We start from the raw sequence: 14,108 nt of genomic DNA, 5'->3' as shown, positions 1-14,108 counted from the left end.
TAAATGTAACAAGTTATTACGTTCCAACTTAATGTTCAACGGTTTCATGATGATGACGTAACGGTTGAGTTTGCTGCCCTTTCTTGTGATTTGACATTTTCATAACGTGCATTTCAAATCCGATGTTCCCGATGTTTTTACGAATGTTTGATCATAGGTGACCTCTGTCCAGACGGTGTTCTGTGGAATGCAGTGTCCAAAATAAATCTCCTCCTTTGGAAAATTGAATATCACGGGTGTGTGTTTGTTACGTAACAGCGGTTAAGAGGAAAGTGATGTTTTCGTGTTTTTTTAATCAGCTGGGACTTCTGATCCATAGGGGGGGGCAGTTTACAGGCTCACCTCACGCCACTGGATCCGGTCCAGTCAAGACTGGGAGGGAGCGTACAGTAAGACAAGTGGATGGACACGGGTGTGGATTCTACCAGGTATTAGCCAGAGCCGAAACAAGCTTCAGGACAAGATGATGCAAAGTAAAAAAATTCAGGTTTTCAAATGAATAAGGAGAAAGGACACAATGGACTTCAATAAAACACTCAAATCTTTTGAAAAAGCCTGATAGGTTACCTTTTTTAAAAGGATAGGATTTGATTTAAAAGTTTACTCTGTATATCTATGCTCTCTTCAGAACCACTGGACTCCTTTGACAAAAAAAAATACATTTTATCTGGCAGCCCTTGTTTGTTTTTATGGGAATGGAGAATAAAACGCTTAAATAAAACTGCTCCAGTTAAAGGTAAAGCTAAAGGTTAAAATAATAGTGTAAACTGGTGTCTATAATTTGCTGATGCCCGTCCACAGCAATTAATTACTTTGATCCCACGCTGGCACTGCAATTATCCAAACTCCTTCTACTGTTACCTGTTAAGTAAAAGTAGGGATTTACCTAAGAATATAGCTCCACTAAAAGGTCATCCAACAATGCATTCTTTGCTGTGCTAAGCCCACATTGTCTTTACCAGACACTCGCGTAAGGAGTTTGTCTCAATTGACCTTCAGCTCCTAATAGGATCGGCTGATGTAGCCAGATTGTTAACCTGAGCCTAATTCCTCTCATAAGGAGCTCTTGTCCCGACTTTCTTGCCATCAACCTAATGAGTGAATCCAAGAGGCAACAAACATTTGGTGGTACGCCGCCAGACGTGAGAGAGTAAATTGGATTTGGGTGCTGCACCAATAAGCGCTGTATGGACATTGGAGACGGCCTTTATGCTACCAACAAAGTCACGGAGCTTAATTGTAATTCAGCCACATGAAATGAGGTGAATTCCCATGAGTCAACGGCTGCAGATGTCAGGTTCTGCTTCCCTGCTAGATTGGCTAGTTAGCGTTTAGCCGTAGCAGTTTATCCATAAGAGTTTTATATTTAGTTGCATCCCAGTACATTTTGGCCTTATAGGGCAGTATAACCATGTTTACTACACGGTTGATACAGATCCTCAGTGTAACAGCACAAAGATTGAATCTCAAATGTTAAATTGCAATTTCAAGAGTTCCTCGCCTTTTTGTTTCGTGGTATCAAATGCAATTATTTAATTGCTTTCTGGGTACAAAGACAAAAATGCAGTAGGCTACAGTAGGCTGGTTTTAAAAAAAAAAGTAACGTGGGTCAAGCAGACAAGCAGCCAGAAGATGAGAGTTTAAACAGAAACAGTGAAAGTCTTAACATCACAGGAAGGGGAGTTAGCCATATCTTAATGCTTCTTCTCCTTCAGCTTGTCTTTGATTTTCTGAGGCTCGTCATATTGTATCAACCGCAGGATGTCCTTGTTGTTCATCACACCCTCAATGAATTCTCCCTCTGAGATTTTATCTGGGAAAGGAGGAAACACAGCACAATAGAACGGCATCGTCACATGTGGGTGCTTGTGAAGGTAAACAGTTTTAAAGCAAGTTTGTGAATCATGAGTTACCGTTGTCCTTCTTTCCGAAGAATTGCCAGATCTTTTCCGTCCTCTTCTCCGGCGTGTTTTCATCCTCAGGGAGGTTCTTCTGGTCGTCGGCAGGAATCATGTTGAATATTGACTGCATGAGAGTATGTTTTTTTTTAACATGGTTTTACAGTGTATGCTTAATTTCATCATCAAATACACATGAATTAATAAAAAGAATCTGTGTACTGTACAATGGATTCAATCAGAAACGTCATCAAGCATTTGCTGGTTCCAGCTTCTCAAATATGAGGACTTGCTGCTTTTCTTTGCTTTGTATAACTTTAAATTGAATATTTCAGGGTTAGGGCTTCTTTGTCTGTCTGAAAGAGTGATTTAAAATGAGGAAATTATGATGGTAATTCACAATATTACAATTATTCAGGAAGATGACTGTGTAGTCGAGCCTGGTTATTATTGTGCTAATAAGGGTTTAACCAACCATGTAACTAAATCTACAACATTCAACTATTTTTATAATATAAAGTGACAAATTATGTGCCAAGCAAAAACATAAATAAATAATGGAACAATATAGCTCCTTATTTTCAATGTTGTTTTGATGAGGCTGAAATCCAGTGTTAAAGGAAATCTATCAACTGAGTAAGGTTGTGAGCCTCTGTTTTCTGCACCGTCACCATGAAAGAAGAAGGTATAAGTACCCTAACAATCTCTAGGATCTCATTTTTGCTGATGGTTCCATTCCCGTCCACGTCGTACAGGGCAAAGGCCCACTCCAGCTTCTGCAGAGTCTTTCCCCCGGATGTGAGGTGCAGGGCAACGATGTACTCCTTAAAGTCCAAAGTGCCGTCCGCGTTGGTGTCGAAACTCCTGAACACGTGCCTTGCGTACTCCGTGGGGTCGGCGTTTGGGAAGAAACTGGCGTAGATACCCTCGAACTGCTGCTTGCTGATCTTCCCACCAGGACACTCCTTGAGGAAGGACTGGTACCAGGTGCAGAGCTCCTGCTCTGTGTATTTTGTGTTGGACTTAAGTTCCTCCAGAAGCTCCTTGGACAACATGCCGCTCTTGGTGTTCCCCATCCTGCAGAACAAACTTCTTCTTCTTCTCTCTGTGTTTGGAGGTTAAACCTCCGCGGCACCCGTTCAAGTTGTTCTGCCTCGTATTCACGCTGGCGGCCCCTCAAGGTGCCAAATGAGATTATGGTCATCACTACCTAAATCCAGACAGCTGTCGTGAAGATTAAGGGGATAACCACGTCACACCACCATGACACCTTTTTGAAGACACGGTTGAATACTGGAGGTATAAGCAGAGGATTAAAGGCAACAGGTGACACTTTTAAGCTCAACATCTGGGGACCTTAAACGCCTTTTGCAGTGTTATTGCTTAAACTGCAATCCCATCTGCCAGCCTTAATAACTCTCCGATACTGAGTTACATCAGACTACACACACAAGACATGATGGTACAAGAAGTATCAAGCTAGGTTTGCCTTCAATTTAGCTACTAGTCTACCTTTTAATCCATCCACAACCATTATACCAGCATCCTTGAAGTGTTTTAAATACCGATAAAACTGGTTTAATGTTTTCTAAAGGGAGACTTATGATCCAAAGTAGGGTAGCTGGATTGATAACGTTTTAAACATTTATTACGAAAACCTACGTTCGTCTTTTACTGCGTCTTTTACTCCGGTAACGTTTTACTGTTACTTTTATATTTGTCTGTTTGTTAGTGTTTGTTTTGTGATGTAAACACAAACAAATCTGATCCTAAATGTTTGGAGAATGAACCTATATATTTCTACATAAATTCGGACGAGGCCGGGCCGGACGCCTGGGGTCGTGGTGAATCCCTGCGTGGTGTGGCCTGTTCCCTCACAATAACTGGGATGAGATTATCTGTGTCTCCAGTGTAATAATCTCAGGCCAGATTACACGACCATCTGCTGCAGCGGTGCCAAAACCACAGCAAGTGAAGGCAATTAATGAACTGGGATGAGTGGGATGTGCTGGGTAATGGCACTGCTTTAAGGTATTGAGGACAAAGGTGAAGAGAAACAATATTCCCAGTAAGAGACAGATATTGTTTCTGGCTTGCAGAGCAGCAGTAGTGGCCAATTGGTTTTTCTCAACTGGTGAAACTCATCTAACTTTTGCACAATCACATAACATTGAGGTTTTATGATAAAAAGTGGAGCACCTCTGTCTCAGGGGAGAAAGGCTCACATCTTTCATAAAAACTCAGATATTGTGGCTTTTATTCAGAAAGTAGTTATCTATTATGTAAGAATGTGATGAGTCCAGGAAATATTCACTATACAACTGGCTTACTACTTCATCCAGTGTAACGCTGGACTTATTCTGTCCGTGGTTACATTTTATTACATGGAAGCTAATGTTCAGAATAATCTCTTTGTGTTCAAAGGAATTACTCTGTGAGATGCTGGCCGCGACTCAACGCAACGCTCTCCAGTTGAATTTACCAGAAAATCAATCAACATTTATGGATACAAAAGAGCGCTTAACCTCTCAAAGCTTTTCTGTATGTTCACAAATATCAGACTCAGCACGCTTTATGTATCGGATCTTTGCCTGAGATGATTTTATAGACTAAAATACCAGGCAGCAATCATTCGGTTCTGAAAAGTGAAGCCAATACTGAAGTGCCTTAAACCTCCATCCTCTCTGCTGGCCACCAGGGGGCGACTCCTCTCTGATTGTATAGAAGTCAATGAGAAAGTGAGCCTACTTCTCTCCAGTTTCAAGTCTTCTTCAATCCAGCATGATGTTCATTTAGTACATTATGGTCCATTTAGAGTCCACCAGACCAGAAAGCAGGGGATGCTTTAGGGGGCGGGGCTTACCTGCTGATTGACAGGCCGCTACCATGCTACCAATGCTATTTAGCTTCTAAGATGACTTTAACACTTAGCTGTAAAGTTGAACCTTGAATTATAGAAGCTAACTTTGTTAACAGCTTCCAAAGGTTGCTGCTCTGCCGCTTGTGTTCATCAGATCCACCCGTCGCTCCTCCGCAGTCCAAATATGGTCACTTCCTTCACTGGTTGCAAATGCTTCAAAACCGCCAGTGGGTAACGTCACCTTCTTGTATACAGTCTGTGGTTGTTTCCTACACAACGTGAGGGAAGACCAACCTATGCTGCTGTATAAGGACAGGGGTCCTGAAGCTAGACTTGGGGCTGAAGAGAACCAGATCAAAGTCAGGACGGTTAAACCTGCAAGAGAAGAATCTTTAATGGTTTGATGGAAAATCACAAGGAAGGAAAAGACAAATGAATCATAGCAAAGGCAGCGGATGTTTTCTCCCAACATCATTCATCCTTCATGTTTCTTGTGAGTCATTTTTCTTTATTTGTTTGGTATATCCCAACATCGGCCGGCTGCTGGACGCGGACAGATTTGTACACATTATGGATGGATTTTCACATGAGACTGTGCTCATGATGTCGCGGCTCACCGGCTGTAACACAGCCACTTCATCTTAGGGTTTGCTTTGGTCATGTGCTTCGAAATGAAACAGGAAAAAAAATGAGGGAAATGTAAACTTGACCTGCATTATAATCTAAGCTCTCAGTAATCCTTTTCTGTGACTATGCTCAAAGGAAGTCCGGGAACATAATTTGCCATTTGTAATGGATAATATTGCAGGAAAAAGATTTGTAGAAGGGGAGGAGCGAGGATGGGGTTGGACAAAACAGCAAAGAGCGAAAGAGTTCAAATGAGGCAGAGAAAAGCAAAGACTGCCATGGGTTTGTCTTGTTTCCGTGGAAGTGGAGGGAAGGAAACCGTTAATGAAGGGGGCAGCGCATCGGTAGAGCCGGCGGAGGGACGAACAGATTTCTCACCCAAGGAGCCCCCAACGAGATTATGAAGATTTGGATCGTCTGCTGGGAGGCGAAACACGGCGGCCGCGTCCCGAAAAGCCAGGATTAGTTGCCTTTTCGGTTCCATCTCCTCTGGCCTGGCCTCGAACCATGAGGCTAGGGCGCGGGCGGCGAGCTTCTCTGGCCATCACCCTCAACTTCGTGGCGTTCGCTTTTGCCTTGTCGGCGGTGACCACCAGCTACTGGTGCGAGGGCACCAGGAAGGTGCCCAAGCCCTTCTGCACGGGGCCGATGAAGGCCAAGCAGTGGTTCTGCATCCGCTTCAACAGCTCTGACATCAACGACAGCCGGCTGGTGCAGTACATCTTCGAGAGCGGCGAGGAGAAGTTCCTCCTGAGGAAGTTCCACACGGGGATTTTTTTCTCGTGCGAGCAGGCCGCCGACATGAACGGTAAGTCACGACGAGACTTTAGCTCGGTGTTTCGAAAAACAGGAAGTGATGATGGAGGTCCGCAGGTTATAAATGTCAATACGTTACCGCCGAGCTCGTCGATTCATCCGAACACACTGAACAACTTTATTGGTATATCATCTGGAGACAAGGAGAGGCCTTCACACACTGTCTCATTTAAGTCATTTTTAAGCTGAATTATTAGTATTTACAATGATTTACATGTGAAGATGCTGCTTTTAGTTTTCATTCATTTTTTTTTTGTGTATAAATAGTGACTTTTTTATAACCTTGCGGTGTTGAGCAATCGTGATTTTTTCAGTCAGTTTTTTTCTTCAGTGAAAATTTCACTGAAGTGAAAGTGCAAAGTATCAGCAAAAAGTATATCAAATTACTTTATACACTTGAAATTCAAAAAGTGAAAAGCCATTATGGAGAATGACCCATTGAAATTAATGTCTTCATCGCTTATATATACTATTACATTATATAATGGTAGGTTAATCCATAATAATACATCAGCAATTTATTACATGATTCAATTAGGTCAGTTTAATGTTGCAGTGTTTGTATGTTGAAGTTTACCGTCTGAACGCTTTGCTTAATAACTTTTAAACTCAGTGAAATAGTCGATTGGAGCCCCTGAAAACTTTATTTCATACCTTCCTTTTTTTCTTGATAACATTAAATATTTACAGCTAAATGAGCAACAACCTGCATGATTTCTCTTATTTATTAAGAGTTCAACACGACAGGAAACTTTGACGGCTGAAGTCTGTAATTGTCGGCGACATATATGTGAACATGTGTGATTATTATTATTAATATTATTATTATTAGCAGCAGGAGATGGAACTACCTCTCTGTGTATTTGTAAGATTGAGTTGCTTCCTCGTTGCTAGCAGAGCTCCTGTCACAACCGGATTAAACCATTTCTCTTCGCATTGCATGCGGGCCGTCCCATCTGCTTTCATAAGCTCTGATAATATGACTGAGTATAGAATACGTTTGTAAAGGATTTGCATGCAATTTAGAGACAAATTGTTTAATCTACTGACTCCCAGCAGTACGACCAGTGTTTGCCAGTCCGTTTTCCCAGGAAGGCAAACTGAAAAAGGCCGACTCCGAAACGTTTCATTTGATGGTTTCATGAATTCAAATCTCCAGCTGCTGCAGATTTCAATGTCAGTTACGAGTATTAGTATTAAACAAAACAAACTGAAATTAGAAAGTAATATTTTGATGAAAATAAAACCATATTTTGATGGGAGTAAGGAACCAATATGAACATAATAAAAAGGGAAATAATATTATGAGAATAAAATATAATAGTTGAGAAATAATTTAATATTTCAATTAAAAAAACTATTTTTCAAGAAAAAAAAGTAGTAATATTTCCTTTCAAAAAACGTATTAGGATATTGTTAGAAAATGAGAGACCTGTGAAATACTGTGTGAGTTGATCCTTTAAGGTTAACATTGTTTTACTGTATTTATTTGATCCCAGGGTTTGACTGTCGAGACTTCTCAGAGATCGCACCGGAACACGAACGAGGTAAAATGAACTTTTGATCCATGGCTGCATGTTTTGTTCGAAGGTTTTCAGAGAGATTGCTGATCACACGTCATGTTAGCAATGATGCCCTGCAGCACAAACACAATCTGCAGCTTGAATCATTTTCACTTTTAGATTCTGGGACAAATTCTTGATGAATCCACTATTCAATATGAAGTTTTGGTGTTTTGTTCACAAATTCAGCGTAGAAGCATTTAGAATTTGCTAAACACTCGATACATGGTTGAGCTACATAATACGATACAATACAACATGATACAATATGATACTATATGATACTATATGATATGATACAATATGATATATGATACAATGTAATACAATACAATACAATGCAATCTAATTGTTGCCCACATGATATGACACGTGACATATCGTCTGATTATGGATCCGGATCTCCAGACCTAAACGTAGCAGACCTGTGTTTGTACTATTGATCAGGGAGGGGTGTTATGTGGACTCTGTTTGCTGTGTTTGACAGGAGTCCTGTGGTTGTGCATCGTGGCTGAGAGTCTGTACCTCACCCTGCTCTTCACAGGCGGGGCCCTGATGCTCCTGGAGCAGTGCCCCTGCTTCAGCATCATGAACAAGCTGAAGATCAGTGCCTTCGCTGCCATGTGCACCGCCCTGTCAGGTACAACGCCGCCGCCGCTGCCGCCATGGCAGAAAAAAGGTCATAATATTCTCAGAAGAAAAATTATAAATGTGTTCCAGAAATGTGGTCAGGACCGTTTAAAGGGCTTTTTTTATTAAAGCAGAGAGATTTTTAAATAGTACCTTTAGTGTTTCCTTTGTGACGTTTGAAGAAAGCAACTAGCTGCTAATTAACAGGCTGCTTTATTGTGAAACTCTGAAACAGGAAGCTGCTCATGTTTCACACACTTTGATGCTGAGCTTCCAGTTTATTATCACATTTATTCTCATTCATTGTCTGTTTCCACTCACTCAACACTTGTATCCGCTGCCTTACCGTGTGTTATAAACCCTTTATTACACATGTCTACACCGCCTATACCTGCTGAATAACAGAGTGTTGAGTGTGGATGAAGGCCTGTTCAGGCTGCTGTGAGTGAGCGGAGGAGCAGCGGGTCAGCCACAGCATCGAACGCTCCGAGCTGCGTCCGCTCACCACCTCCGAGGATTTGCTGGTTTGTGGACTAATCGGATTGGAGGCCGGGGCAGCGGTTTTGGGTTGTGCCAAGACCTGCCCAGAGGATCCCCCCCCCGACTCCCATCCCCCTTCGTTGTTACGACTTAATCCCAAGAAAAGCAGCTGTGGAGAGGCAGACCGCTAGATGAGCGAGGACCAGGACCAGGACCAGGACCAGGGCCAGGACCAGGATCAGGGCCAGGATCAAAATCAGGACCAGGACCCGGACCAGGACCAGGGCCAGGGCCAGGGACAGGATCAGGACCAGGACCAGGGCCAGGATCAGGGCCAGGATCAAAATCAGGACCAGGACCAGGATCAGGGCCAGGATCAAAATCAGGACCAGGACCACGACCAGGATCAGGACCAGGATCAGGACCAGGATCAGGGCCAACTACAATTACTACTACTACTACCACTATTACTACTACTACTACTACTACTATGACTACTACTACTACTACTATGACTACTACTAAAACTACTACCACTACCACTACTACTACTACTACTATGACTACTACTACTACTACTACTACTACTACTATGACTACTACTACTACTACTACCACTACTACTACTACTACTATGACTACTACTAATATGAATAGTAATAAAACTACTACCACTACTACTGCTACTACTACTACTACTACTACTACTACTACTACTACTACCAATACTACTACTACTACTACTACTCTACTACTAGTTTTATTACATTTCACCTTACTTTTTATCTTCTATGTTTATAGTTTTGTTGTATTTCTTTGTGTTTTATGGGGTTTTCTGCACCGTTTATGTCTTGGATTTATGAATTGTTTAAACCTGTTTGGAGGCAGATCATCACCCATTCTGCTTCTACTGGAGAGCACTTATAACTCCCATCATGCATTGCATTTAGCTTGGCTCTCTATCAGCTGTTCCTTTCCAGATGTTCTTGTTGAGAACTGAAGACATTAGTGTTTTTATGTGTTCCTCACGCTGTGCTGGTCTCCTGGTTCCAGGCCTTTGTGGGATGGTGGCCCACATGATGTTCACCACCATCTTCCAGCTGGCCGTCGCTATCGGACCAGAAGACTGGAGGCCCAAGACCTGGGACTACAGCTGGTCTTACGCGTGAGCATGTTTATAATCTAGTCCTTCCATCTGCAGCCGCGGAGACGTCGGGTCTAACGCTGTTTGTGTCCTCCCAGCTTGGCGTGGGGCTCGTTCGGCACCTGCATGGGCTCGGCGGTGACGGCGCTCAACAGGTACACCAAGACCATCGTGGAGTTCAAGTACAAGCGGCGGAACATCGAGAAGAACCTGATGATCAATCAGAAGATGATGGACCGGGACCTCCCCGAGACCATGTGGGACATGTACCTGACCACCGTCGACGCCTCCGAGACGCAGCCGGTCAACGGCTACAAACCGTCCACGGGGACGCCGGCGTTCGTGGTGGAGATGGACGAGGACCCGGAACCACAAGGAGAGGCTTATTGTTAAATACGGGGCCCAGATTGACTCTTGTTTCCGGGATTTAAATCTCTAATACGGGAGACGTCTTTGTCTGTCTGGGGTTTTGTTTTTGTTTTCCGGAAATAATGAAACATGGTCGGCTTTGACACGGCGTGCATCTCATCAAATCTTTCCATGAGACATTATCTGTAGGAGGAAGGGAAGAGGGCGTCTTCACACTAATCTGCTGGTGTTCAGGCTGCAGATCTGCTAGGTCGCCTGGTTGCTCATGTGTTGCTTTCTGGGACTCAGTCAGGTGGATGTGACCCGGCCATGAAGGGACATCCTGGGAAGTCAATCTAACGACTACAAATAGACACAAAACAACTACAGAGATGCTAAACAGCAGCAAAGACACACATAAATACGACAAAGACATAAATACCACAAAAATACACAAAATAAGCCTAAATACGCACAAAACAACCAAACACACACAAATACACACAAAACAACCACAAATACACACAAAACAACCACAAATACACACAAAACAACCACAAACACACATAAATACCACAAAGAAACACATACATACCACAAAAATATGCAAAATAAGCACAGAGACACACAAAAGGATGAGCAGGAAGAGGAACACAACAAACAGCTGTTGTGCGTCCGGCCGTGAGGCCTTTTTTTATTTTATTGTCTCCTAATCCGCCACACGTGTCGACGTCACACATGTGAGATTATTCTCTCGTCTCGTCGTCAAAAGTACATCTTCTGGTGTCTGGAGCGCGGTGAGCGTTTAATATTCGGGAGCAGATGGCATGCTGGGATGTCTGCGTTCATCATACAGCTCATATGGGAGCTGAGAGGATCAGCTCGCCGCTCGATTGATCTCCACTTGGCAGGAGGATCGACAGCATGGTGCATCAGCAAGGACGGCTGCAAATATGCTTGAAATATGCTTCTTCATGCATGCTCTAATTCTGTCTTTGTTTAACATTATTAAATTCAAGGCGCTGGTTCCTACTGGTGGTGATGTGGAGCACTGAGGTGTCGTCGTGGAGGAAGGCTGACATCTGCTGGAACAAAAGTCTACGTTGTGCAGAAATGCATGAGATGTAAAATAAAACATGATGAACACTTTTCAGCTGAGGAGGAAAAACTCAATTAAAGCTTTGCTTCTTCTGTTAAATGTGCTGATTTCCTGCTCGTTTGTTCCTGCTGCTGTCAGTAATCTACAGTAATCCCGTGAGGTGGCGAGGAGCCGAGATATACGGCCTTCTTGACATGTGATGTCATGTTGGGTTGTGAAAAAAAACAGGTTTTATTTTTGCAGGTTTTTATGATTGTCTATCGACACTCACAGTAAAACTCCAGTAAATCGACATGAGACCTTGATAGACGGACGATGTAGGATTTTAATTGTGCAACGGGATAAAAAAACACTCCCGATAATCTAGATAATCATTAATATCGTCACGAGTGACTTTAAATTCTGTCTAACTCACTGTCGTGGTCGAGACGGGAAAATAAAGCCTGATTTAAAAAATACAGGATAGAATTTTTTATTATTTATTCATCTTATTTAAGATTATTTTAAATTTTTTCACTAAAAAATGATGTTCCCGAATCTGTGACGTAATAAAAATATTAGTTTTTTAACAAAAATGTAATTCCAGTATGTTTAAGATTTTGATGATTATCACGATAATATCACGAATCACAGTGATCTTGGCCAAGATCAAAGTCATTAAATGAAAATTTTCATGCCTCGTCCCAACATTGAATAATTAAGAAATATTACCACTTGGTGAGAAAATATAAACAGAGACAAGATTTTAAAAAATTACAATTTATTTAATTCAAAAATTTAAATATATTTTATTCAGACTGACAAAACAGAACATTCTGCTTCACACCCAGGAATTTTTATTTCACTTATATTGACCATAAATTAAAATGGTATGTATGTATTCTATAAGAATTATTACGGAAATACACTCTTTACATTTGGCTCGATTTGGCCTCCGTAGGGGAAGACACAGGAGGTGGTCTGAGGTAGCGTCCCAGGCTGAGCAGGTCAAACGTGCCGCAGTCACGTGAGGACGAGGTCCTTGTAGCGCTGCAGCGGATGGTCCTCGATGTATTTCTTTATGTACCAACAGGAGACGTGAGCCCTCAGGTTCTCCTCCACCAGGAAGTCCATGGCGGCCTAAAGGAGTCAAAAGGAGCGTTAACCACAGGAAGCAGAGCTTAATGGAGTCATGTGACACCTGTGAAGAGTTGAACTCACCTGAGACAGCAGAGCAGCAACACCTCGGCCCCTGAACGTCTCTGGAACGTACGTGGCCTCCAGATCCACCTCCTTCACCCCGGTGAACCTGTAGCGCAGCACGGCACGGTCCTGGTCTGTGGATCCAGAACCAGAACGCTGCTCATTAAGCAATCACAGACCAGATCAGCTAATTAAATGTGTAAAATCAACATGTTTCATTTGAATTATTCACATATTTAGATAGATAACATAGGAAAGGATAACAATATACTATAGACGTGTGTTTTTGTTTTTAATTAAGTTTAATATGTGCAAATTCACCACGTACATGATATGACATTTAATGAGTAAAATAGAGTGAGGTATTATTTAGCCACTTTATGTTTAAACAGACAAATAAAACAGAAAATTAATATTGAATTCAGTCATGTTTTCTAATTAACGAGCCAGTGTTTGATTCTAATGTTGTGAGGGACATTAGGCGGAAGTTAAATTCTGTATGAGGACCCCAAAAGGCCTTTTCCGGCCCAATGTTTACATTTGATAGTCACCCCCAGCCTCCCTCCAAAAAGACCTTTATTTAAGCGGCCCCCACTCGTTTGATTCTGCTGAGCTACTGTAGAAACCGAGCCAAAGAAATACTAACATCTGATACCTTAGCTGATAATATGTAAGCCGAACTGTTTGGCTGATAGCAATAAATAGTTTCAAGTACACGTCATTCATATCGCCTCAGTAATGTATGCCCTTGAGCAAAGTCAGACAAAATACCTACATTTTTAAATTAAGTTTGGCTAGGTGTTTTCACACCCTATACGACTGTAATCCCAAATAAGCATCTGTAAATAAACGGTTGTAATATTTGACGTTAAATAATTCCATCGCAGTATGTATTTGTGTATTTGAGCAGGCCGCGTTTGGACGCCAGGCTCCCTTTCGGGATCTCGCCGGCCCCGGAGCGTCTTCCGCGGCGCCCTCTACTTACCAGCCCCGCTGCCCGCAGAGACGGTGAAGCGCCGGTTCTGTCGGTCGTGTTCCACCGTGAAACCGCAGCCGGAGCTCAGCGCGCTGACGGCGGCGGGATGAGACTTCAGGCGGAGGGTCGCCGCGGTGAGTCTGGAGAATATGTTTAAAGACATTTATACATGAAAAAGACACATAATACTGAGCAGCATGTAGTCGAGGTAATACTACTAGTATTTGTTGTAATAGTTATGACGGCTGTCCACCAGAGGGCGCCAAAGGCACACAAGACATTAGGTAACTTCAATATTTTAAGTACAGTGAACAGTTTAATCATTTTAAAATTAATTTGACAAGTTACACCTCTATAGCTTTACTTTTTAAATAAAATACAACATTTTCCAATGATAAATTAATATTTGCACATACATAGCTATACATTGAGCTTTTCTGTAAAATAAAATGTAAAATAAATGCTATATAACTAGTGACAAATTAC

General features: G+C 42.2%; 3 protein-coding genes across 3 annotated transcripts; 1 reads left to right on the top strand and 2 right to left on the bottom strand.

Annotated features, from left to right (window-relative positions):
* Positions 1–1,503: 1,503 nt before the first annotated feature.
* On the bottom strand, positions 1,504–3,004 carry rcvrna (recoverin a). The gene is made up of 3 exons (XM_084038054.1): positions 2,594–3,004; positions 1,914–2,025; positions 1,504–1,813 (listed from the first exon to the last, which is right to left on the bottom strand). The coding sequence occupies exons 1-3, from the start codon at positions 2,972–2,974 to the stop codon at positions 1,695–1,697; spliced, it is 612 nt and encodes a 203-aa protein (XP_083894180.1). The 5' UTR covers positions 2,975–3,004; the 3' UTR covers positions 1,504–1,694.
* A 2,545-nt stretch (positions 3,005–5,549) lies between these two features.
* LOC311031115 (germ cell-specific gene 1-like protein) lies at positions 5,550–10,790 on the top strand. The gene is made up of 5 exons (XM_084037234.1): positions 5,550–6,193; positions 7,701–7,748; positions 8,251–8,403; positions 9,927–10,038; positions 10,116–10,790. The coding sequence occupies exons 1-5, from the start codon at positions 5,893–5,895 to the stop codon at positions 10,408–10,410; spliced, it is 909 nt and encodes a 302-aa protein (XP_083893360.1). The 5' UTR covers positions 5,550–5,892; the 3' UTR covers positions 10,411–10,790.
* A 1,456-nt stretch (positions 10,791–12,246) lies between these two features.
* On the bottom strand, positions 12,247–13,843 carry LOC311030988 (protein NATD1-like). The gene is made up of 3 exons (XM_084037054.1): positions 13,632–13,843; positions 12,665–12,780; positions 12,247–12,583 (listed from the first exon to the last, which is right to left on the bottom strand). Exons 1-3 carry the CDS (start codon positions 13,783–13,785, stop codon positions 12,467–12,469), a joined length of 387 nt encoding a protein of 128 aa, XP_083893180.1. The 5' UTR covers positions 13,786–13,843; the 3' UTR covers positions 12,247–12,466.
* Between the last annotated feature and the right edge of the window lie 265 nt (positions 13,844–14,108).

Source organism: Eutrigla gurnardus, assembly GCF_963514095.1.
Source record: "Eutrigla gurnardus genome assembly, chromosome: 20".
NCBI classification, from domain to species: Eukaryota; Metazoa; Chordata; class Actinopteri; order Perciformes; family Triglidae; genus Eutrigla; species Eutrigla gurnardus.
This window is presented reverse-complemented; position numbering and strand designations above follow the sequence as displayed.